General features: G+C 47.3%; 1 protein-coding gene across 1 annotated transcript in view; it reads left to right on the top strand.

Moving 5' to 3' along the window:
• Positions 1–219: 219 nt before the first annotated feature.
• LOC147118255 (uncharacterized) overlaps positions 220–26,737 on the top strand; it is a 180,944-nt gene continuing 154,426 nt past the window's right edge. The window contains exons 1-3 of the mRNA XM_085983691.1: positions 220–375; positions 1,279–1,441; positions 12,158–13,219. Of these exons, the coding sequence (XP_085839817.1) occupies positions 12,384–13,219 (836 nt within the window). The 5' untranslated portion in view covers positions 220–375; positions 1,279–1,441; positions 12,158–12,383. The remainder of the gene's footprint in view (positions 376–1,278; positions 1,442–12,157; positions 13,220–26,737) is intronic.

The following is a 26,737-nucleotide window of genomic DNA, read 5'->3' as shown; positions in this document are numbered from 1 at the left end:
GGGAATCGATTTAAATCGAGGTGAGGGGGGAGCGGAGAGCGAGATTATAAAGTAAAATACCAGAAAAACCAAACCTGAGAGTCGGTCGGGCGGGACCTCCGCGGACGCCGAACGGAGCGGATTGAGCCGCGCGGGGTGGCGGAGTGAGCCGGAGCAATGTGATTCTGACTGACGGGAGCGCGGACCAATAGGAAGAGGGCTGAGCTGGGAGGACTGAACTGGGCGGCCTGGTCCTCCAACCAATGGCGGCGTGGCTGGGGCCCGATTGTGACGCCATCACAGGAAGAGGCCATTCAGATGACGTGCCCCAGTCCAGCTCTCTCCAGAAGACAAGGGGCTGCGGCCGCTCAATCCACTCCGCTCGGTGCTGGGAGGGTGCGGTTTGTATTTTCTTTTTATTTATCTCCCCGCCCGCGCTTCTCTCCGCTATATATAAAAAAAAAACTGTGATAAAACTCACTTTCCGCCGGTGATCTGGACTCTCGCGGTTGACCGGGCCTTCTCCAGAATGCGAGGCCCTGCGCAGGCGCGGTAGCGGCTCAACTTCGGGAACGGGGCCTGGCGGCGCATGCGGAGTAAGGGGAGGGGGCGGGGCATGTTCAGAGGGGGAGGATGATTGACAGCGGCCCAGGGTGTGTGCTGAGCATGCGCGGTGCGGGCCGGGCGCCTGTGGAGCAGGAGAGGGCGGGGCCATGGGGCGCATGCGCGGGGTCAGCTGCAACAAAGGGACCGAGTGTCTTCAAATCTCTCTCCTCCTCTTCTAATTTCCTGTAAAACCAGTTTATAAAAGTCATCACTGAAAGTACATAGAAGATAGGACCCGGGCCCAGGGCCTGATTGACGGGAGCTTCCGACCAATAGGGAGCGAGCGGGGCGGGGCTGGAGGAGCGAGCCGGCGGCGGGTCCTCCAACCAATCGGGGAGCCCGAGGGGCGGGACTTGCGCCGGCTGATTGGGACAGAGGAGGCTGACGGGAGATTTAATTTAAATGAATTTAATTTCCCGCCTGCTCCAACCGCCCTCCCTGCAACGTCATGACGTCGCCGGCGTGCACTGACTGACACTGAGCTCTCCACCAATGAGCGAGGGGAGGCGGAGCCTGGCGGACCGACCGAGGGGCTTTGGTCCTCCAAGCAATCGCGGCGAAGGAGGAGGCGGGACCTGGGATCGGCCCGCCGCCATTTTGTAAAGCGGCCATTGTCAGAATCTGTGATCCTGGGAAAGTTTATTTTTAATGTTCCTTTCCCATTTTACAGCTCAAACTAATTTTATTTTACAGAAGATACTTGTTTTAAACATAGAAACATAGAAGATAGGAGCAGGAGTTGGCCATTCGGCCCTTCGAGCCTGCTCCGCCATTCAATGTGATCATGGCTGATCATACAAAAAGCAGTTTGTTTTTAAATTGATGAAACAGAAACAAGAAACCCTGGGGAGCAAATGTGAGTAAAAATATTTTTTCTCCCTGAATTAATTTTTAAAATATTAATTTTCTGCGTTTTTAATTATTAATTTCAAACACTTTAAGAGAAATATGGGAGTGGTGGGGGTTCTCTTAAAGGGACAGGCACTCTCTTTTTCTGAGATTTTCATTAAAGGGACCACGTCCCCGTGGATGACTGATTTTAAAGGGACAGCGCCTCCCTTTTTATAATGTTTATGTAAGAGACTGACATTTAAAGTAGGGCAAATCCCCTGCTCCCGTGAGTGCTTGGCGAGAAATCAGGTGCTATTTGCTCTCGCCCCCTCCCAATTTTCTGCCAAGGGACAGAAAGCAGAGAGTAGTGGTGAACGGTTCCTTTTCAGACTGGAGGGAGGTAAACAGTGATGTTCCCCAGTGGTCGGTATTAGGATCAATGTTCCCTCTTTTTTTTTGAGGTGCGTGGCGCCTTTAACGTGCTGCACGGCCCATTCAAATTTCCGCGCATGCGCGTTTATTCCAATTATAGGGCGGTGAGCCGGCTGCGCGGGACCTCCAGACCACTGCGTGGCCGCGCAACTTAACGTGAACATTGATTCAGACCACTGCTTTTTTTGATATATATTAATGACCTGGACTTGGGGATCCGGGGCAAAATTTCAAAATTTACAGATGACACGAAACTCGGAAATGTAGCAAACAATGAGGATAGTAACAGACTTCAGGAGGATGTAGCCAGACTGGTGAAATGGGCAGAAACGTGGCAGATTAAATTTAATGTAGAGAAGTGTGAAGTGATTCATTTTGGTAAGAAGAATGAGGAGAGGCAATATAAACTAAATGGTCCAGTTTTAAAGAGGGTGCAGGAACAGAGAGGCCTCGGGGTGTATGTACACAAATCTTAGAAGGTGGCAGGACAAGTTGAGAAGGCTGTTTTTAAAAAAAAAAAAAAAAAAAAGCAGCATACAGGATCCTTGACTTTATTAATAGAGGAATAGAGTACAAAAGCAAGCAGGCTATGCTAAGCCTTTATAAAACACTGGCTAGGCTTCCGCTGGGCACCACACTTTAGGAAGGATGTCAAGGCCTAAGAGAGGGTGCAGAAGAAATTTACGAGAATGGGACCAGGGATGAGGGATTGAGTTACGTGGAGAGACAGGAGAAGCTGGGGTTGTTCTTGTAAAGTATCAAATCAAATCAAAATCAAATCAACTTTTATTGTCATTGTTAGTGCACAAGTGCAGTACAACGAAATATAGGCTTGCGGCTCCCGAGAGTGTACAATTTGGATTAGGACACTTAAACATTCAACATACATTTAAACATTTGGCTTGCAGTATATTAGCATAATAAATATGACCATAATAAAGTGCATTGGCAGATGTGCAGGCTTTAGTGTTTATTTGTGGAGTTCAGTAGGATGACAGCCCTGGGAAAGAAGCTGTTCCTAAATCTGGTCGTACGGGTGCGAATGCATCTGTAGCGTCTTCCAGATGGTAGGAGGGCGAACTGACTGTGGCTGGGGTGGGTAGGGTCTTTGATGATGGACCGTGCCCTCCGTAGGCAGCGTTTCTGATATATATGCTCTATGGTTGGTAGCCGGGTGCCGGTAATGCGTTGGGCAGTTTTGACTACCCGCTGCGGGGCTTTCCGGTCATGGGAGCTACAGCTGCCATACCATACCGTGATACAGCTTGTCAGTCAAGTATGTGTCTATACTTAATTCAATAATGAAGAGACAGCTTGGAAGATTCAACGTAGGTCTTTACTTAATACCAACAGGCGGGAACTGAGGGGAAATCAGTACCCACAGTACTATTTATACCCCTATGGCCAGGGGTGGTACTACGGTATCACTGCGCCCTACAAAGTAGTGCTGCCCTGGCCATAGGTCTAAAGCTACATACATATTACATACACAACAGTTCTCCTTAAGCAAAGAAGATTAAGAGGAGATTTGATAGAGTTGTTCAAAATCAGGATGGATTTTGAGAGAGTAAATAAGGAGAAACCGTTTCCAATGGCTGAAGGGACAGAAACCAGATTTAAGGCGATTGGCAAAAGAACCAGAGGTGACATGAGGAAACAAATTTTTACACCAAGTTGTTGTGATCTGGAATGCGCTGCCTGAAAGGGCGGTGGAAGCAGATTCAATATTATAATTCAAAAGAGATTGAGATGAATACTTGAAGGGAAAACATTTACAGGGCTTTGGGGAAAGAGCAGGGGGAGTGGGATTAATTGGATCGCTCTTTCAAAGAGCCAGCACAGGCATGATGGGCCGAATGGCCTCCTTCTGTGCTGTATCATTCTATGATGCTATTCTACACAGACACACACACACATACAGTCAGACAGACACACAGACTCACTAAAATACAGTCAGACACACATTTTTTCTGCATGAACTTTTATTATTAATTTCAAAGACTTTACGAAAAAGGTGTGAGTGGTGGGCGGAGGGCTCTTAAAGGGACAGGGACTCTCCTTTTCAATGTGATTTTCATTAAAGGGACCGAGTCACTCCTTGCCTGTGGAGGAGCAATTTTAAAAGGACAGCGTCTCGAAATCGGGTGCTGTCTGCGTGTGAACCACCTCCTCCCAATTTCCTGCCAAGCGATCCCTGCGGGCACCACTCCACTCTAGGAGTGGCTCCTAGAATCATACAGCACAGAAGGAAGCCATTCAGCCCATCGTGCCTGTGCCGGCTCTTTGAAAGAGCTCTCCATTTAGTCCCACTCCCCTGCTCTTTCCCCATAGCCCTGAAAATTTTTCCCCTTCAAGTATTTATCCAATTCCCCAGTGAACGTTATTATTGAATCTGCTTCCACCGCCCTTTCAGGCAGCGCATTCCAGATCACAACAACTCGCTGCGTCAATAAAATTCTCCTCACCTCGCCTCTGGTTCTTTTGTCAATGACCTTATATCTGTGTCCTCTGGTTACCGACCCTCCTGCCACTGGAAACAGTTTCTCCTTATAAGCTACAGCTATACAAAGCCCTGGTTAGACCCCAGAGAGTCATAACGGCACAGAAGGAGGCCATTCGGCCCATCGAGTCCGTGCCAGCTCTCTGTATACAATCCAGTCAGTCCCATTCCCCCACTCTGTCCCCGTAGCCCTGCAAGTTTATTTCCCTCAAGTGCCTATCCAGTCTCCCCTTGAAAACATTGAGTGTCTCCGCTTCCACCACTTCCATCAGCAGCGAGTTCCAGGTCATCACCACTCACTGCGTAAAAAAGTTTTTCCTCACGTCCAACCTGTATCTCTTGCCCAAAACCTTTAATCTGTGTCCCCGAGTCCTTGTACCATCAACTAGTGGGCACAGCCTTTCCCCGTCTAGCCTATCCAAACCCGTCATAATCTTGTACACTTCTATCAAATCAGCCCTCAACCTCCTTTGCTCTAATGAAAACAAATCCAGCTTCTCCAACATGTCCTTGTAGCTAAGATCCCCCATCCCCAGAACCATTCTGGTAAATCTCCTCTGCACCCTCTCAAGGGCCTTCACATCCTTCCTAAAGTGTGGTGACCAGAACTGGACGCAATACTCCAGTTGTGGCCTAACCAGCGCTTTATAAAGGTTCAGCATAACTTCTCTACTTTTGTACTCAATACCTCTATTTATGAAGCCCAAGATCCCATATGCTTTGTTAACCACTCTCTCAATATGTCCCGCCACCTTCAGGGACCTACGCACATTAACTCCCAGGAACTCCCTGGAGCACTGTGTACAGTTCTGGGCAGCGCACCTCAGAAAGGATATACTGGCCTTGGAAGGAGTGCAGCACAGATTCACCAGAATGTTACCCGGGCTCCAAGGGTTAGATTATGAGGGAGAGATTACATAAACTAGGCTTGTGTTCCCTGGAATCTAGAAGGTTAAGGAGTGATTGAGGATTTTAGGATTTTGAAAGGAATTGGTAGAGTAGATAGAGAGAAACTTTTTCTGCCGGTGGGGCAGTCGAGGACGAGGGGACATCACATTAAAATCAGAGCCAGGCCATTCAGGAGAGAAGTTGGGAAACACTTCTTCACACAAAGGGTGGTAGAAGTGTGGAGCCCTCTCCCACAGAAAGCAGTCGATGCCAGCTCAATTAATCATTTTAAATCCCAGAGCGATAGATTTTTGTTAGACAAGGGAGCAAAGGGATATGGAGCCAAGGCAGGTGGGTGGAGTTAAGACACAGATCGGCCATGATCTCATTGAATGGCGGAACAGGCTGGAGGGGCTGAATGACCTCCTGCTGTTCCCGTGCTCCTATTTACTCTATCAAAACCCTTCCTGTTTTGAACACCTCTATTAAATCTCTGCTGCACCTTCTCTGCTCCAAGGAGAACAATCCCAGCTTCTCCAGTCTCTCCACGTAACTGAAATCCTCTGTATTTGTCGTGGTGCAGCAGGCTATAGCAAACAGCTTTCTTAAGAACATAAGAAATAGGAGCAGGAGCAGGCCATTCGGCCCTTTGAGCCTGTTCCACCATTCAGTAAGATCATTGCTGATCTTCTACCTCATCCCCACCTTCCCGCCCGATCCCCATATCCCTCGATTCCCCATGAGTCCAAAAATCTATCGATCTCAGCCTTGATTATACTCAATGACTGAGCCTCCACAGCCCTCTGGGGCAGAGAATTCCAAAGATTCACCACCCTCTGAGTGAAGACATTTCTCCTCATCTCAGTCCTAAATGGCCGACCCCTTATTCTGAGACTCTGACCCCTGGTTCTAGACTCCCCAGCCAGGGGAAACAGTCTCCCAGCATCTACCCTGTCGAGCCCTGTAAGAATTTTAGATGTTTCAATGACATCACCTCTCATTCTTCAAAATTCCTGGGAATATAGGCCTAGACACTTCAATCTCTCCTCATAGGACAACCCCCCCATCCCAGGAATCAGTCTGGTGAACCTTCGTTGCACTCCCTCTAAGGCAAGTATATCCGTCCTTAGGTAAGGAGACCAAAACTGTACACAATACCCCACAAGGGTGTGTGCTGAGCCCCCTCCTCTACTCCCTCTTCACCCACGACTGTGTGGCTGTTCATGGTTCCAACACCATCAAGGGCAGCACGGTGGCATAGTGGTTAGCACTGTTGCCTCACAGCGCCAGAGACCCGGGTTCGAATCTGGCCTCGGGTGACTGTCTGTGTGGAGTTTGCACATTCTCCCCGTGTTTGCGTGGGTTTCCTCCGGGCGCTCCGGTTTCCTCCCACAGTCCAAAGATGTGCGGGTTAGGTTGATTGGCTATGATAAATTGACCCTTAGTGTTAGGGGGATTAAATGCGTGGGGTTATGGGGATAGAGTGGGATATGGGTTATGGGGATCGGGTGGGATATGTGTCGGTGCAGGCTCGATGGGCCGAAATGGCCTCTATCTGTTCTGGGGTTTCTGTGATTTCTGTGAAGTTTGCGGATGATACCACGGTAGTAGGCCAGATCACCAACAACAATGAGTCAGCCTACAGGGAGGAGGTCCAGCATCTCGTGAAGTGGTGCGCCGATAACAACCTGGCCCTTAACATCAAGAAAACCAAAGAAATCGTTGTGGACTTCAGGAAGTCTAAAGGCGGAAGTCACACCCCCATCCACATCCATGGGGCTGTGGTGGAAAGGGTGGACAGCTTTAAGTTCCTCGGAGTCCACATCACGGAAGACCTCTGGTCCCTCAATACCTCCTCTCTGGTGAAGAAGGCCCAGCAGCACCTATATTTCCTAAGGAGGCTGAAGGGATGTAACCTGTCACCCCTGATCCTCTCTAACTTTTACCGCTGCACAATAGAGAGCATCCTGACAAACTGTATCACAGTATAGTATGGCAGCTGTAGCTACTATGACCGGAAAGCCCTGCAGCGGGTAGTCAAAACTGCCCAACGCATTACCGGCACCCGGCTACCGACCATAGAGCACATATACCAGAAACGCTGTTTACGGAGGTCACTGTCCATCATCAAAGACCCTACACACCCCAGCCACAGTCTGTTTGCCCTCCTGCCATCTGGGAGATGCTACAGATGCATTCGCACCTGAACGACCAGATTTAGGAACAGCTTCTTTCCCAGGGCTGTCATCCTACTGAACTCCACAAATAAAATCGAAAGCTTGCACATCTGCCAATGCACTTTATTATGGTTATGTTTATGTTAATGTATTACAAGCCAAATGAATGTTGAATGTTTAAATGTCTTAATCTAAATGTACACTCTCGGGAGCCGCAAGCCTACATTTCGTTGTACTGCACTTGTGCACTAACAATGACAATAAAGGTGATTATTATTATTATTATTATTAGGTGTGGTCTCACCAAGGCTCTGTATATTTGCAGTAAGACTTCTTTACTCTTATACGCCAATCATAAGAACATAAGAAGTAGGAGCAGAAGTAGGCCATACGGCCCCTCGGGCCTGCTCCGCCATTCAATAGGATCATGGCTGATCTGAATCTAGACTCGTGTCCACTTCCCTGCCCTCTCCCCGTAACCCCTAATTCCCTTATCTGCTAGGAAACTGTCTATCTCCATTTTAAATGTATTTAATGTTGCAGCTTCCACAGCTCTCTGGGGTAGCAAATTCCATAGATTTACTACCCTCTGAGTGAAGAAGTTTCTCCTCATCTCAGTTTTGAAAGGGCAGCCCCTTATTCTTAGATTATGCCCCCTAGTTCTACTCTCACCCATCAGTGGAAACATCCTCCCCGCATCCACCCGATCAAGCCCCCTCACAATCTTATATGTTTCGATAAGATCGCCTCTCATTCTTCTGAACTCCAATGAGTAGAGTCCCAACCTACTCAACCTTTCCTCATACGTCAACCCCCTCATCTCCGGAATCAACCGAGTGAACCTTCTCTGAACCACCTCGAGAGCAAGTATATCTTTTCTTAAATATGGAAACCAAAACTGCACGCAGTATTCCAGGTGTGGCCTCACCAATACCCTGTATAACTGCAGCAAGACTTCCCTGTTTTTATACTCCATCCCCCTTGCAATAAAAGCCAAGATTCCATTGGCTTTCCTGATCACCTGCTGCACCTGCATACTAACTTTTTGTGTTTCATGCACCAGGACCCCCAGATCCCTTTGTACTGTAGCACTTTGCAGTTTCTCTCCATTTAGATAATAACTTGCTCTTTGATTTTTTTCTGCCAAAGTGCATAACCTCACACTTTCCAACATTATATTGCATCTGCCAAATCTCTGCCCACTCACTTAGCCTGTCTATGTCCTTTTGCAGGTTTTTTATCTCATCCTCACTCATTGCTTTCCCTCCCATCTTTGTATTGTCGGCAAACTTGGATATGTTGCACTCAGTCCCTTCCTCCAAATCGTTAATATAGATTGTAAAGAGTTGGGGTCTCAGCACTGACCCCTGTGGAACACCACTAGTTACTGATTGCCAGCCCGAGAATGAACCATTTATCCCAACTCTTTGTTTTCTGTTAGATAGCCAATCTTCCACCCATGCCAGTATATTACCCCCAATCCCGTGATTTCTTATCTTGATCAGTAATCTTTTGTGTGGCACCTTGTCAAATGCCTTTTGGAAGTCCAAATACACCACATCCACTGGTTCCCCTTTATCCACCCTGTATGTTACATCCTCAAAGAATTCGAGCAAATTTGTCAAACATGACTTCCCCTTCATAAAACCATGCTGACTCTGTCCTATTAAATTATGTTTATCCAAATGCTCTGTTACTGTTTCCTTAATAATGGACTCCAACATTTTGCCAACCACAGATGTTAGGCGAACTGGTCTATAGTTTCCAGCTTTTTGTCTACTTCCCTTCTTAAATAAGGGTGTTACATTAGCAGTTTTCCAATCTGCCGGGACCTTTCCTGAGTCCAGGGAGTTCTGGAAAATAATCACCAATGCATCCACAATCCCTACCGCCACTTCTCTCAAGACCCTAGGATGTAGGCCATCAGGTCCGGGGGATTTATCCGCCTTAAGTCCCTACAATCCTTTTGTAATAAAGACTAACGCACCATTTGCTTTCCTAATTGCTTGCTGCACCAACATGTTAAGATGAGAAATGATAAAGGCAAGAAGTCACTTGTGGGAGTGGTGTACAGGCCCCCTAACAGTAACCGCATGGTAGGATGGAGTATAAAGGAAGAAATAATGGGAGCTTGTCAGAAAGGTATGGCAATAATCATGGGGGATTTTAATCTGCATATAAACAGGAAAAATCAGATGGGCAAAGGTAGCCTAGATGAGGAGTTCATAGTATGTTTCTTAGAACAGAACGTTCTGGAACCAACCAGAGAGCAGGCTATACTAGACCTGGTATTGTGCAGTGAGATAGGATTAATGAATGACCTCATAGTGAAGGCACCCCTAGGTAGCAGCGATCATAATATGATTGAATTTTACATTCAGTTTGAGGGAGAGAAGAATGGGTCCAAGACTAGTATTTGAAACTTAAATAAGGGCAATTATGAGGGCATGAAAGCAGAGCTAGCTAAAGTGAACAGGCAAATTAGGTTAAGGGAGAGGTCAATAGAGTTGCAGTGGCAGACATTTAAGGGGATATTTCAGAATACACAGAATATATACATTCCAACGAGAAACAAAATTTCCAAGGGGAGGACCCACCATCCGTGGTTAACTAAAAAAGTTAATGATAGTATCAAACTTAAAGAAAAAGCATATCATTGTGCAAAGATGGCTGGCAGGTCAGAAGATTGGACAGAATATAAAAAACAGCAAAGAATGACTAAAAGATTAATAAGGAGAGAAAAATTAGAGTACCAGAGAAAGCTAGCTAGAAATATAAACACAGTTAATAAGAGTTTCTATAGATATTTAAAAAAGAAAAGAGTTAACAAAGTGAGCGTTGGTCCTATAGAAAGTGAGTCTGGGGAATTAATAATGGAAAATCAGGAGATGGCAGTTGAATTGAACAGGTATTTTGCATCAGTCTTCACTGTAGAGGATTCAAGTAACATCCCAGAAATAGCTGTAAATCAGGAAATGGAAGGGAGGGAGGAACTCCAGAAAATTACAATCACCAGGGAAGTGGTACTGAGCAAATTGTTGGAGCTGTGGGCTGACAAGTGCCCGGGGCCTGATGGACTTCATCCTAGGGTCTTAAAAGAAGTGGCTAGTGAGATAGTTGATGCGTTGGTTTAAATTTTCCAAAATTCCCTAGATTTGGGGATGGTTCCATTAGGTTGGAAAATAGCGAATGTAACTCCTTTATTCAAAAAGGGAGGGAGACAGAAAGCAGGAAACTACAGGCCAGTTAGCTTAACATCTGTCATCGGGAAGATGTTGGAAGCTATTATTAAAGATGTTATAGCAGGGCACTTGGAAAAGTTCAAGGTAATCAGGCAGAGTCAACATGGTTTTGTGAAAGGGAAATCATGTTTAACCAATTTATTGGAGTTCTTTGAGGAAGTAACATATGCTGTGGATAAAGGGGAACTGGTGGATGTACTGTACTTAGATTTCCAGAAGGCATTTGATAAGGTGCCACATCAAAGACTATTGCGGAAAATAAAAGCTCATGTTGTACGGGGTAACATGTTGGCATGGATAGAAGATTGGCTAGCTAATAGGAAACAGAGAGTAGGCATAAATGGGTCATTTTCTGGTTGGCAAGATGTAACGAGTGGTGTGCCACAGGGATCAGTGCTGGGGCCTCAACTTTTTACAATTTATATAAATGACTTGGATGAAGGGACCGAAGGCATGGTTGCTAAATTTGCTGATGACACAAAGATAGGTAGGAAAGTAAATTGTGTAGAGGACATGAGGAGGCTACAAAGGGATATAGATAAGTTAAGTGAGTGGGTAAAGATCTGTCAAATGGAGTATAATGTGGGAAAATGTGAAGTTGTCCATTTTGGCAGGAAGAATAAAAAAGAAGCATATTATCTAAATGGTGAGAGATTGCAGAGCTCTGAGATGCAGAGGGATCTGGGTGCCCTAATGCATGAATCGCAAAAGGTTAGTATTCAGGTACAACAAGTAATCAGGAAAGCTAATAGAATGTTATTGTTTATTGCGAGGGAAACTGAATACAAAAGTAGGGAGGTTATGCTTCAGTTATACAGGGCATTGGTGAGACCACATCTGGAGTACTGTGTACAGTATTGGTCTCCTTATTTAAGAAAGGATGTAAATGCATTGGAAGCAGTTCAGAGAAGGTTTACTAGACTAATACCTGGAATGGGTGGGTTGTCTGACGAGGAAAGGTTGGACAGGCTAGGCTTGTATCCGCTGGAGTTTAGAAGAGTAAGAGGTGACTTGATTGAAACATATAAGATCCTGAGGGGTCTGGACAGGGTGGATGTGGAGAGGATGTTTCCTCTTGTGGGAGAATCTAGAACTAGGGGTCACGGTTTAAAAATAAGGGGTCGCCCATTTAAGACAGAGATGAGGAGAAATCTTTTCTCACACAGGGTCGTGAGACTTTGGAACTCTCTTCCTCAGAGGGCGGTGGAAGCAGAGTCTTTGAATATTTTTAAGGCAGAGGTAGATAGATTCTTGATAAGCAAGGGGGTGAAAGGTTATCGGGGGTAGGTGGGAATGTGGAGTGATCAGATCAGCCATGATCTTATTGAATGGCGGAGCAGGCTCGAGGGGCCGAGTGGCCGACTCCTGCTCCTAATTCGTATGTTCGTATGTAACCTGTGCAGCAGCTGGGGCCTGAAAATCAGCTTCACTGCCCCTGGGCTGGGAAAGGGCGACATGAGGCAATATTCTCCCTCTTACCCATTTCTACACTCCTTTTACAGGGTTTTAGAAGTGGAGCATTTACAGACAGGAAGCTCAGACCAAACATCACTTCAAGATCAGACAGTCACTCGATTCATCAGGACCTGATTCAGTCGCTCCTCCAATCTGCTGGCACACCAGCTTGTTCACACTAATGAGAGACCTTTTAAATGTTCTGAGTGTGGGAAGAGATTTAAAAGGTCCCAGGACCTGAACAGGCACCAGCTGGAGAGAGCAAGAGAGATTATGTTCACCTGCTCAGTGTGTGGGAAGGAATTCACTCGGTCCTCGAATCTGCTGGCACACCAGCGAGTTCACACTGGGGAGAGACTGGTGAAACATTCTGACTGTGGGAAAAGCTTTAAAATCTCCCAGGAGCTGAAGGGACACCAGCTGGAGAGAGCAGGAAAGAGGGCATTCACCTGCTGCGTGTGTGGGAAGGGATTCACTCAGTCATTCAATCTGCTGAGACACCAGCAAGTTCACACTGATGAGAGACTATTTAAATGTTCTGACTGTGGGAAGAGCTTTAAACGCTCTGGACATTTGACGGCACACCAGCGAGTTCACACTAGGGAGCGGCTGTTCACCTGCTGCGTGTGTGGGCAGGGATTCACTCGGTCCTCAACACTGCTGGAACACCAACAAGTTCACACCGGGGAGCGGCCGTTCACCTGCTCGGTGTGTGGGAAGGGATTCACTCAGTCATCCCACCTGCTGACACACCAGCGAGTTCACACTGGGGAGAGGCCTTTCACCTGCTCTGTGTGTGGGAAGGGATTCACTCAGTCATCCCACCTGCTGACACACCAGCGAGTTCACACTGGGGAGAGGCCGTTCACCTGCTCTGTATGTGGGAAGGGATTCACTCAGTCATCCCACCTGCTGAGACACCAGCGAGGTCACACTAATGAAAGGCCTTTCAACTGCTCTGTGTGTGGGAAGGGATTCACTCAGTCATCCCACCTGCTGACACACCAGCGAGTTCACACTGGGGAGAGGCCGTTCACCTGCTCTGTGTGTGGGAAGGGATTCACTCAGTTATCCAACCTGCTGAAACACCAACGAGTTCACACTGTTCTGTAGCTGGGGCGACATGAACATGGAATGGATGAATGTTTTAGAAATTCTTGGACTGCTGTTTAATCTTTAAGACTGTTGTGCTGATGATTCCCTTTGTTTGACTGTTCATGGTGTTACATAGAATGTACAGCACAGAAACAGGCCATTCGGCCCAACTGGTCCATGCCAGTGTTTATGCTCCACACCCACCCTACTTCAATTAACCCGATCAACACATCCTCCCATTCCTTTCTCCCTTGTGTGGCTTCCCCATAAATCCATCTGTGCTGTTCACCTCAACTACTCCCTGGGGTAGCGAGTTCCCCATTCTCACCACTCTCTAGGTAAAGACATTTCTCCTGAATTCCCTACTTGATCTGTCAGAGACTATTTTATATTGATGGCCCCTTAAATATGATGAGATTCTGTTAAGCTGACCAGTATGTTGTTGTACTTTGTCTTTTTCTGATGGATGAAACATTACTGAGCCCGTGTACCCGTGTTATGGGATGAAGTACCAGACAAGTGAAGGCACAACGTCTGGGTTTGAATCTAATAATAACCTCACGGACCGTATAGTTGTGATAACCCGACGGTCTTGTGGTTATAGTCTGGTCACAGATGGACTAAATTCCCTGAATTAGCAGGAGTTCAGGAGGCAGTCAACAGACGGGTCCAAACAATCTCATTTCCTGAGCGGTAACCAAGCTTGTGTATAAGAACAGGCCACTTAAGCCATTGTCAGTTGGAACAGACTCGAGAAGGTCCTAGTAAAGGACCTAGAAAATGTCCTAGTAAAGGATCCCCTTGGAATGAGTGACCATAACATGGTTGAATTCCATATTCAATTAGAGGGTGAGAAGGTTGGATCTCAAACAAGCGTGCTAAGCTTGAATAAAGGAGACTATGAAGGTATGAGTGCGGGATTGAGTAGAGTGGATTGGGAAAATAGATTAAAGGGTAAGACGGTACATGATCAGTGGTGTACATTCAAGGAGTTATTTTACAACTTCCAAAAAATATATATTCCACTGAGAAGAAAAGGGTGTAAAAGAAAAGACAGCCATCCGTGGATAAGTAAAGAAATTAAGGATAATATTCGACTAAAAACAAGGGCATATAAGGTAGCCAAATCTAGTGGGAGGATCGAGGAGTGAGAAAACTTTAAAAGACAGCAAAAAATAACAAAAAGATTGATTAAGAAAGGGAAGATAGATTATGAAAGTAAATTAGCAAAAAATATAAAAACAGATAGTAAGAGTTTTTATAGTTATATAAAAAGAAAAAGGGTGGCTAAAGTAAATGTTGGTCCCTTAAAGGATGAGACCGGGAAATTAATGGTGGGAAATATGGAGATGGCAAAAACACTGAATGAATATTTTGTATCAGTCTTTACAGCAGAAGACACTAAGAATATCCCAACACTGGACAAACAGGGGGCTCTAGAGGGGGGAGGAGCTAAACACGATCAAAATCACTAAGGAAGTGGTACTCAGTAAAATAATGGGACTCAAGGCGGATAAATCACCTGGACCTGATGGCTTACATCCTAGGGTCTTGAGGGAAGTGGCGGTAGGGATTGTGGATGCATTGGTAATAATTTTCCAAAACTCCCTGGACTCCGCAAAGGTCCCGGCAGACTGGAAAACTGCTAATGTAACGCCCTTATTTAAAAAGGGCAGTAGACGGAAGGCTGGAAACTATAGCCTAACATCTGTGGTAAGTAAAATATTGGAGTCCATTATTAAGGAGACAGTAACAGGAGATTTGGATAATCATAATTTAATAGGACAAAGTCAGCATGGTTTTATGAAGGGGATGTCATGTTTGACAAATTTGCTGGAGTTCTTTGAGGAAGTAACATATAGGGTGGATAAAGGGGAACCAGTGGACGTAGTGTATTTAGACTTCCAAAAGGCATTTGACAAGGTGCCACACAAAAGATTATTGCTTAAGATAAAAAATCACGGGATTGGGGGTAATATTCTGGCATGGATAGAGGATTGGCTATCTAACAGAAGGCAGAGAGTTGGGATAAATGGTTCATTCTCAGACTGGCAATCAGTAACTAGTGGTGTTCCGCAGGGGTCAGTGCTGGGTCCCCAACTCTTTACAATCTATATTAACGATTTGGAGGAGGGGACCGAGTGTAACATATCAAAGTTTGCAGATGATACTAAGATGGGAGGGAAAGTAGTGAGTGAGGAGGACATAAAAAACCTGCAAGGGGACATAGACAGGCTAAGTAAGTGGGCAGAGATTTGGCAGATGGAATACAATACTGGAAAGTGTGAGGTTATGCACTTTGGCAGGAAAAATCGTAGAGCAAGTTATTATCTTAATGGCAAGAAACTGGAAAGTACTGTAGTACAAAGGGATCTGGGGGTCCTGGTGCACGAAACTCAAAAGGTTAGTATGCAGGTGCAGCAAGTGATTAAGAAGGCCAATGGAATGTTGGCTTTCATTGCTAGGGGGATAGAAAGAGAGCTTGGACCTGTGGGAGAGCAGCAGCGCGACCGGCGGCACTTAAAACCGGCGGATTCAGCAGAGGCGTACCAAAAAGACAAAGACGGCCCGGAAATAAGGGTTCTAAATTGGGGGAAGGCCGATTTTAATATGATAAGGCAGGATCTGGCCAAAGTGGACTGGGAGCAGCTGCTTATAGGAAAATCCACATCAAAACAGTGGGAGACTTTCAGAAGGGAAATAGAGAGAGTACAACGCCAACATGTTCCTGTAAAGGTCAAGGGTGGGACCAACAAGCAAAGGGAACCTTGGATGACAAGGGATATACAAAAATGCATTAGAAATAAAAGGGGGGCTTTTGGCAGTTACAAAAGACTAAAGACAGAAGAAGCCCTAGAGGAGTATAAAAAGAGCAGGGGCATACTTAAAAAAGAAATTAGGAGGGCGAGGAGGGGCCATGAAATAACACTGGCGAGCAAAATAAAGGAAAATCCTAAGATGTTTTATAAGTATATTAAGGGCAAGAGGATAACCAGGGAAAGGGTGGGGCCCATTAGGGACCAAAGTGGCAATCTGTGTGTAGAGCCAGAGGATGTAGGCGGGGTTTTAAATGAATTTTTTGCATCTGTGTTCACTATGGAGAAAGACGATGCAGACATAGAAATCGGGCAAGGGGACTGTGACATACTCGAACATATTAGCATCGAGAGGGAGGAGGTGCTAGCGGTTTTAGCGGGCCAAAAAGTGGATAAATCCCCAGGCCCGGACGAGATGTATCCCAGGCTGCTGTGGGAGGCAAGGGAGGAGATTGCAGGGGCTCTGACACTAATTTTCAGAACCTCTCTGGCCACAGGGGATGTACCAGAGGACTGGAGAACAGCTAACGTAGTACCATTATTCAAGAAGGGTAGCAGGGATAAACCAGGGAATTACAGGCCAGTGAGTCTAACATCTGTGGTGGGGAAATTATTGGAAAAAATTCTGAGAGACAAAATTAATCTCCACTTGGAGAGGCAAGGATTAATCGGGGATAGTCAGCATGGCTTTGTCAAGGGTAAATCATGTCTAACAAATCTGATCGAATTTTTCGAGGGGGTGACTAGTGGGGTGGATGAGGGAAATGCTGTGGATGTGGTTTACATGGACTTCAGTAAAGCTTTTGACAAAGTCCCGCATAGGAGACTGGTCAAGAAGGTAAGAGCCCATGGGATCCAGGGTGCCTTGGCGCGTTGGATCCTAAACTGGCTGAGTGGCAGGAGGCAGAGGGTGATGGTCGAAGGTTGCTTTTGTGACTGGAAGCCTGTGTCCAGTGGGGTACCTCAGGGATCGGTGCTGGGTCCCTTATTGTTTGTGATCTACATAAATGATTTGGATGAGAATGTAAAAGGTATGATCAGTAAGTTCGCAGATGACACGAAAATTGGTGGGGTGGTAAATTGCGAGGAGGAAAGCCTCCAGCTACAGGACGATATAAACGGGTTGGTCAGATGGGCGGAAAAGTGGCAAATGGAATTTAACCCTGAAAAGTGCGCGGTGATGCATTTTGGACGGACAAATAAGGCAAGGGCATACACAATGAGTGGTAGGACCCTAGGAAGTACAGAGGGTCAGAGGGACCTTGGTGTACATGTACATAGATCCCTGAAGGCAGCGGAGCAGGTAGATAAGGTGGTTAAAAAGGCATATGGGATACTTGCCTTCATTAGCCGAGGCATAGAATATAAGAGCAGGGAGGTTATGATGGAACTGTACAAAACGCTGGTGAGGCCACAGCTGGAGTACTGTGTGCAGTTCTGGTCGCCTCACTATAGGAAGGATGTGATTGCTTTGGAGAGGGTGCAGAGAAGATTCACCAGGATGTTACCTGGGATGGAGCGCCTCAGCTATGAAGAGAGGCTGGACAGGCTGGAGTTGTTTTCCTTGGAGCAGAGAAGGCTGAGGGGGGACCTGATTGAGGTGTACAAAATAATGAGGGGCATAGATAGGGTAGATAAAGAGGAACTTTTCCCCTTAGTGGGGGGGTCAATAACAAGGGGGCATAGATTCAGGGTAAGGGGCAGGAGATTTAGAGGGGATTTGAGGAGGAACTTTTTCACCCAGAGGGTGGTTGGAATGTGGAACTCAATGCCTGAAAGGGTGGTGGAGGCAGGAACCCTCACAACATTCAAGAAGCATTTGGATGAGCACTTGAAATGCCATTGCATACAAGGCTATGGACCAAATGCTGGAAAATGGGATTAGACTGGACAGGGATGGATGGGCGGCGCAGACATGATGGGCCGAAGGGCCTCTTTCTGTGCTGTAAAACTCTATGACTCTATGAAATCAACAGCAGAGGAGAGAGGTAAAAAGTAATCGGAGTGTGACGTCACCAGGGAGCAGGTAAGTGATTGGTTGGTGAGTATTTCTCTTTTTTAAACTTTAACTCTGTAGTTCATAGTTACTAGGGTCTTTTCTGGTGTAGCAGGGACTGTTGGTAGACTATACAAGCGCCTTAGAGATATTTTTAATTGGTGATAGTAAATTAATTTAAATTAATTAAAGGGAAGGTCATACCAGGTGAGCCCAGCCCCGTGATATGCTCCTCTTGCCCTATGTGGCAATTCAGGGACCCCGGTGCCCCTGATGACCACGTGTGCCAGAGATGCATCCATCTGCAGCTACTAGCAGACCGCATTGAGGCGCTGGAGCTGCGGGTGGATGGGTTGTTGAGCATTCACGATGCTGAGAGGGTCGTGGATAGCACGTTTAGTGAGTTGGTCACACCGCAGGGAAGGGCTGCACAGGAAGACAGGAAATGGCTGACCACCAGGCGGAGCAATAGAAGCAGGCAGGTAGTGCAGGAGACCCCTGTGACCATTCCCCTCTCAAACAAGTATACCGCTTTGGATACTGTTGAGGGGGATGACTCACCAGGGGAAGGCAGCAGCAGCCAACTTCCTGGCACTGGGGGTGCTCCTGCTGCCCAGGAAGGGGGGAGAAAGAGTGGGAGAGCAATAGTGGTAGGGGATTCTATAGTAAGGGGAACAGATAGGCGTTTCTGTGGCCGTAGACGTGAATCCAGGATGGTTTGTTGCCTCCCTGGTGCCAGGGTCAAGGATATCACTGAGCGGCTGCAGGGCATTCTGGAGGGGGAGGGAGAACAGCCAGAGGTCGTGGCCCACATTCGTACCAACGACTTAGGTAAAAAGAGGGATGAGGTCCTGCAGCAAGAATTTAGGGAGCTAGGTGAAGGATTAAAGAGCAGGACCTCAAAGGTTGTAATCTCTGGATTACTCCCGGTGCCACGTGCTAGTGGGTATAGGAATAGGAAGATAGAACAGATGACTGCGTGGCTAAAGGGATGGTGCAGGGGGGAGGGCTTTAGTTTCCTGGACCACTGGGTCTGCTTCTGGGAAAGGTGGGACTTGTACAAGTCGGACGGTTTACACCTGAACCAGAGGGGAACCAATATCCTTGCGGGGAGGTTTGCTCGCACTGCTGGGGGGGGTTTAAACTAACTTGGCAGGGGGATGGGGTACAGAGTGGAGCTATAGTAGGGGGTGATTTACAGCCAAATACAGAGGAAAAAACAAGTCAGCTGGGAAGGCAGAGCAAATATGTGAAGGCAAAAGGGAATATGGCAGGGCTGGAAGGCATTTATTTTAATGCAAGGAGTCTTGCAAATAAGGTGGATGAACTGAAGTTGTTGAACACATGGGAGTACAATATTGTTGCTATCACGGAGACATGGTTGAGGGAGGGTCAGGACTAGCAGCTCAATATTCTGGGGTATAGAATCTTCAGGCGAGACAGAGGGGGTTGTAAAAGGGGAGGGGGTGTTGCAATATTAATTAAGGAGTCAATTACTGCTGTAAGGAGGGATGATATATTAGCGGGTTCCTCTAATGAGGCCATATGGGTAGAACTTAAAAACAAAAAGGGGGCAAGCACTTTGGGAGTGTACTATAGGCCCCCAAACAGTCAGGGGGAGATAGAGGAACAGATATGTAGGCAAATCTCAGAGAAGTGTGAAAATAATAGGGTAATAATAGTGGGGGATTTCAACTTCCCCAATATTAATTGGGATAGTCAGAGTGTGAAAGGCTTAGAGGGTGCAGAATTCTTAAAGTGCATCCAGGAGAGCTTTTTGAGCCAACATGTAGAAAGTCCTACAAGAGAGGGGGCGGTACTGGACCTAATTCTGGGGAATGTAGCCGGGCAAGTGGTGGAAGTGTCAGTAGGAGAGCATTTTGGCGACAGTGACCATAATTCGGTGAGATTTAAGGTGGTCATGGAAAAAGACAAAGACGGCCCAGAAATAAGGGTTCTAAATTGGGGGAAGGCCGATTTTAATATGATAAGGCAGGATCTGGCCAAAGTGGACTGGGAGCAGCTACTTATAGGAAAATCCACATCAAAACAGTGGGAGACTTTCAGAAGGGAAATAGAGAGAGTACAATGCCAACATGTTCCTGGAAAGGTCAAGGGTGGGACCAACAAGCAAAGGGAACCTTGGATGACAAGGGATATACAAAAATGTATTAGAAATAAAAGGGGGGCTTTTGGCAGTTACAAAAGACTAAAAACGGAAGAAGCCCTAGAGGAGTATAAAAAGTGCAGGGGCATACTTAAAAAAGAAATTAGGAGGGCGAGGAGGGGCCATGAAATAACACTGGTGAGCAAAATAAAGGAAAATCCTAAGATGTTTTATAAGTATATTAAGGGCAAGAGGATAACCAGGGAAAGGGTAGGGCCCATTAGGGACCAAAGTGGCAATCTGTGTGTAGAGCCAGATGATGTAGGCGGGGTTTTAAATGAATTTTTTGCATCTGTGTTCACTATGGAGAAAGACGATGCAGACATAGAAATCGGGCAAGGGGACTGTGACATACTTGAACATATTAGCATCGAGAGGGAGGAGGTGCTAGCGGTTTTAGCAGGCCAAAAAGTGGATAAATCCCCAGGCCTGGATGAGATGTATCCCAGGCTGCTGTGGGAGGCAAAGGAGGAGATTGCAGGGGCTCTGACACAAATTTTCAGATCCTCTCTGGCCACAGGGGATGTACCAGAGGACTGGAGAACAGCTAATGTAGTACCATTATACAAGAAGAGTAGCAGGGATAAACCAGGGAATTACAGACCAGTGAGCCTAACATCTGTGGTAGGGAAATTATTGGAAAAAATTCTGAGGGACAAAATTAGTCTCCACTTGGAGAGGCAAGGATTAATCGGGGATAGTCAGCATGGCTTTGTCAAGGGTAAATCATGTCTGACAAATCTGATTGAATTTTTTGAGGGGGTGACTAGTGGGGTGGTTGAGGGAAATGCTGTGGATGTGGTTTACATGGACTTCAGTAAAGCTTTTGACAAAGTCCCGCATAGGAGACTGGTCAAGAAGGTAAGAGCCCATGGGATCCAGGGTGCCTTGGCGCGTTGGATCCTAAACTGGCTGAGTGGCAGGAGGCAGAGGGTGATGGTCGAAGGTTGCTTTTGTGACTGGAAGCCTGTGTCCAGTGGGGTACCTCAGGGATCGGTGCTGGGTCCCTTGTTGTTTGTGATCTACATAAATGATTTGGATGAAAATGTAAAAGGTATGATCAGTAAGTTCGCAGATGACATGAAAATTGGTGGGGTGGTAAATTGCGAGGAGGAAAGCCTCAGGCTACAGGACGATATAAACGGGTTGGTCAGATGGGCGGAAAAGTGGCAAATGGAATTTAACCCTGAAAAGTGCGAGGTGATGCATTTTGGATGGACAAATAAGGCAAGGGAATACACAATGAGTGGTAGGACCCTAGGAAGTACAGAGGGTCAGAGGGACCTTGGTGTACATGTACATAGATCCCTGAAGGCAGCAGAACAGGTAGATAAGGTGGTTAAAAAGGCATATGGGATACTTGCCTTCATTAGCCGAGGCATAGAATATAAGAGCAGGGAGGTTATGATGGAGCTGTACAAAACGCTGGTGAGGCCACAGCTGGAGTACTGTGTGCAGTTCTGGTCACCTCACTAAAGGAAGGATGTGATTGCTTTGGAGAGGGTGCAGAGAAGATTCACCAGGATGTTACCTGGGATGGAGCGCCTCAGCTATGAAGAAAGACTAAACAGGCTGGGTTGTTTTCCTTGGAGCAAAGAAGGCTGAGGGGGGGACCTGATTGAGGTGTACAAAATGATGAGGGGCATAGATAGGGTAGACAAAGAGGAACTTCTCCCCTTAGTAGGGGGGTCAATAACAAGGGGGCATAGATTCAGGGTAAGGGGCAGGAGATTTAGAGGGGATTTGAGGAGGAACTTTTTCACCCAGAGGGTGGTTGGAATGTGGAACTCAATGCCTGAAAGGGTGGTGGAGGCAGGAACCCTCACAACATTCAAGAAGCATTTGGATGAGCACTTGAAATGCCATTGCATACAAGGCTATGGACCAAATGCTGGAAAATGGGATTAGACTGGACAGGGATGGATGGGCGGCGCAGACACGATGGGCCGAAGGGCCTCTTTCTGTGCTGTAAAACTCTATGACTATAAAAATAGGGAGGTATTGCTTCAGTTGTACAAGGTATTGGTGAGACCGCACCTGGAATACTGCATACAGTTTTGGTGTCCATACTTAAGAAAAGACATACTTGCTCGCGAGTCAGTACAAAGAAGGTTACATAGAATACATAGAATACATAGAAGATAGGAGCAGGAGTAGGCCATTCGGCCCTTCGTGCCTGCTCCGCCATTCGATGAGATCATGGCTGATCCTTTAATTCAGTATCCCGTCCCCGCCTTCTCTCCGTAACCCTTAACCCCTTTTGCCCGTAGAAATATATCTAATTCCCTCTTAAATATATTTAATGAGCTGGCGTACACTGCCCTCTGTGGCAATGAGTTCCACAGGTTCACCACTCTCTGAGTGAAGAAATTCCCCCTCATCTCTGTCCTAAATGGTTTAGCCCTTATCCTTAAATTATGTCCTCTAGTTCTGTTCTCACCCGCCAAGGGAAACATTCCTTCTGCATCCAGTCTGTCTAGACCTGTCAGAATTTTATACACTTCTATGAGGTCCCCTCTCAATCTTCTAAACTCCAGTGTGTACATCCCTAAACTACATAGTCTCTCCTCATAGGTCATTCCCGCCATTCCTGGTATCAGCCTGGTGAATCGCCGCTGCACCCCCTCCATGGCAAGAACATCCTTCCTCAGATGAGGCGACCAAAACTGTACACAGTACTCGAGGTGTGGTCTCACCAGTGCCCTGTACAGCTGCAGCAAGGTATCCCTGTTCCTGTATTCTAACCCTTTTGCTATGAAGGCCAGCATACCGTTTGCCTTCTTGACCGCCTGTTGCACCTGCATGCTCGCCTTCAGTGACTGGTGTACAAGAACACCCAGGTCTCTCTGTACTTCCCCCTCTCCCAATCTATTGCCATTTAAATAATAATTTGCCCTCCCGTTCCTGCACCCAAGGTGGATAACTTCGCACTTGTCCACATTATAGTGCATCTGCCATTTATCCGCCCAATCGCCCAGTCTGTCCAAATCGCTCTGGAGCTTCCTGGTCTCTTCCTCTGAGCCCACCCCCCCTCCTAGTTTAGTGTCGTCTGCAAATTTGGAAATGCTGCATCCGACTCCCTGATCCAGGTCATTAATGTAAATTGTGAACAGCTGGGGGCCCAGGACAGATCCCTGTGGTACCCCACTTGTTACTGCCTGCCATTCAGAAAATGAGCCGTTTATTCCAACTCTCTGTTTTCTATCTGACAGCCAGTTCCCTATCCACGCCAAAACTTTCCCCTTTATCCCATGAGCCTCAATTTTCCATGCTAATCTTTTATGTGGGACCTTATCGAAGGCCTTTTGGAAGTCCAGGTACACCACATCTACTGGCTCTCCCCCATCTATTCTACCAGTTACTCCCTCAAAAAATTCCAATAGATTAGTCAAGCACGATTTACCCTTTGTAAATCCATGTTGACTCTGTCCTATCCTGTCCCCATTTGCTAAGTGCTCCGCTATTTCATCCTTAATGATGGACTCCAGCATTTTGCCCACAACTGATGTAAGGCTTACAGGTCTGTAATTACCTGCTTTTTCCCTACCCCCCTTTTTGAATAGTGGGGTAACGTTAGCTACCCTCCAATCCATCGGCACTGTTCCCGAGTCTAATGAATTCTGAAAAATCATCCTTAGTGCATCCGCTATCTCTAGGGCCACCTCCTTCAGTACCCTAGGATGCATGTTATCAGGCCCTGGGGATTTGTCCACCTTCAATCCCTTTAGCTTCCTTAACACCATATCCTTAGAGATATTGATTTGCGTCAGTTCCTCCTTTGCCAATGTCCCTATTTTTCCCGATATCCCAGGGAGGTTTTTTGTGTCTTCCTTCGTAAAGACTGACCCAAAGTATGCATTTAGTTGATCTGCCATTTCCTTATTTCCCATTATATATTCCCCCGTATCTGACTGCAATGGACCAACTTTGGTTTTCACCAGTCTTTTCCTTTTGATATACTTATAAAAGCTTTTGGAGTTAGTTTTTATATTTTCCGCCAGCTTGTTTTCGTAAGCTATTTTGCCCCTCTTGATTATGCCCTTTGCCCTCCTTTGCTCTATCTTAAACTGTTCCCAATCTTCCGCTCTGGCGCTTTTTTTGGCTATTTTATACGTCACTCGGTTAATCCCGGGGATGAGGGGATGGACATATGAGGAGAGGTTGAGTAGATTGGGACTCTACTCATTGGAGTTCAGAAGGATGAGAGGCGATCTTACCTATATATATAAATCGGTACTTCTGTCTTTCTGTCTTTCTGTCTTTCTGTCTATCTGTCTATCTGTCTGTCATCGCGTGTGCGTTGCGGGTATGCACTCGAAAGTTACAGGGCGTACCTACGCGCGTGTTACCTCCAAAGAAAGCTTACGCTTCCGAGACGGTTTTAAGCGTATTTACGTTTCGACCGGGCTAAAATTGCGCCCGCGGTTTCCCAAAAACCTTCAACATTCCGCTCATTAGCATCTCATTATCCGCTCATTAGCGACAGAGTGACCGACAGAGTGACCTCGAGCTTGACCAATCGTACGCCGGGTTGCTGGCGTGTGCCGCCGGGCCAATCGGTGCGTGTGTGGCTGGGCTTTATCGTTCTGAACTGAGGTGAGTCGCCGCCATCTTGATTCCAAACTTTTCCTTTCTTTTTCCCGCTTTCTACGTCTTAAAAAAAAACGTTGCTTTTAAAACACATATTGTTTTTTAAAAAATGATTTAGAAAGTAATTAACTTATCTAATCTCATTAATTTTCCTACCTTTCCCCGTTTTTCCAGGTAGGCCTAGAAGCCTCGGCGTCTCCTGCGCACCCACGCCCGAGCTAGGCACCTCCCGGCCCCACTCGAAGGCTGGAGGGCCAGCCTCAGCCCAGCGCCGCTAGGGTGCGCGCGCAGCAGGAGCCGAGACCCGCTGTCTCTGGCTGGCCGGGGGGCGGGGCTTGCTGAGCGTCCAGCGTTACCCTGGCAACTGGGCCCGCCGGACGTCTCGCGCAGCCGCAATCGGCGGTCTTCACCGCGGGGGGGGGGGGGGGGGCCGCGACCTTCGGGCGGGGGGGGTGGGGGGCCGCGCGCGCAGCAGGAGCAGCTGAGACGCGGCGTCTCTCTGGCTTGGTCAGCGTCACGGTTACCCTGGCAACCGGGCCCGCCGGCCGACAGTCTCAGCTCCTGCTGCGCGCGCAATCGGCGGTCTTCACCTCGGGGGTGGGGGGGCGACCCCCGCCCTCCTTCCCCCCTGCCCTCCCTTCCCCCCCCTCCCTACCTTCCTCCCCCTGCCCTCCCCCTCCCCTCCCTCCTCCCCGCCTTCCCCCCCCTCCCTCCCTCCCGCCCTCCCTTCCCCTCCCCCCCTCCCTTCCCCCCCTCCCTTCCCCTCCCCCCCTCCCTTCCCCTCCCCCCCTCCCTTCCCCTCTTCCCCCTCCCCTCTTCCCCCTCCCCTCTTCCCCCTCCCCTCTTCCCCCTCCCCTCTTCCCCCTCCCCTCTTCCCCCCCAGTCGCTCTCTCTCTCTCTCTTCCAACAACAACATTCCCTCGAAAAAGCCTCGGCACCGCCGGGCACTTCAGCTAGTTGAAACATATAAGATTGTGAAGGGGTTGGATCGGGTGGATGCGGGGAGGATGTTCCCGATGATGGGTGAAACTAGAACTCGGGGGCATAGTCTTAGAATAAGGAGCTGCTCTTTCAAAACTGAGATGAGGAGGAACTACTTCACTCAGAGGGTGGTAGGTCCATGGAATATGCTGCCCCCAAAAAGCTGTAGAAGCTACATCATTACATAAATTTAAAACAGAAATAGACAGTTTCCTCGAAGTAAAGGGAATAAAGGGTTATGGGGAGCGGGCAGGAATTTGGACATGAGTCTAGGTTCGCATCGGTCATGGCCCTGTGGGTAGTGGAGTGGGCCCAGGGGCCATGTAGCCTGATCCTGCTCCTAATTCTGTTAGATTCAGGAGATGGTTCTGTGATAGTAGATTGGCGGTTAGGATCAGATCAGCCATGATCTTATTGAATGGCGGAGCAGGCTCGAGGGGCCGATTGGCCTACTCCTGCTCCTATTTCTTATGTTCTTAAGGTCGCGCATGAATCCACTGTACTTCTATTCTCCAGATTGAGGGCATTATCACCTGATCTGTGTTATGCAGCGCTCTTAATCAAGCCTGGAGAGACAATTTGTGTTCTTGTGAGCTTGATTATCTGGTGTCCGAAACCCTGGGACTCCCGCTCATTTGTCAACCTCAGTGTGTGGAAAGGGATTCCCTGGTGTATCCCACCCGCTGACACACCAGTGTGTCCACATTGTGACTGCGGTGGGTCGATTCCACTGTTTCTGATGCCTTTAATCACATCCAGGACTGAACCATGTTAATTCAGGCAACTGGGGCTTGTTAATGTTAAGAGCCCCCAATAACTGGGCTGGATTTAAAGATTATTCCCTGTTCTCTCAGTGCTAGTGGGCAGAGAGAAGCTGATGTTATAGAATCATAGAGCACAGTAGGATGCCTTTCAGCCCATCATGCTGGTGCTGGCTCTCTGAAAGCGATGCAATTAGTCCCACTGCCCTGCTCTTTCCCCA

This window comes from Somniosus microcephalus, chromosome 4 (genome assembly GCF_052327205.1).
Source record: "Somniosus microcephalus isolate GS21.2 chromosome 4, FLI_Smic_1.0, whole genome shotgun sequence".
Classification (NCBI taxonomy): Eukaryota; Metazoa; Chordata; class Chondrichthyes; order Squaliformes; family Somniosidae; genus Somniosus; species Somniosus microcephalus.
The sequence above is the reverse complement of the archived record's forward strand: the minus strand, read 5'-3'. Positions and strand labels throughout refer to the sequence as shown.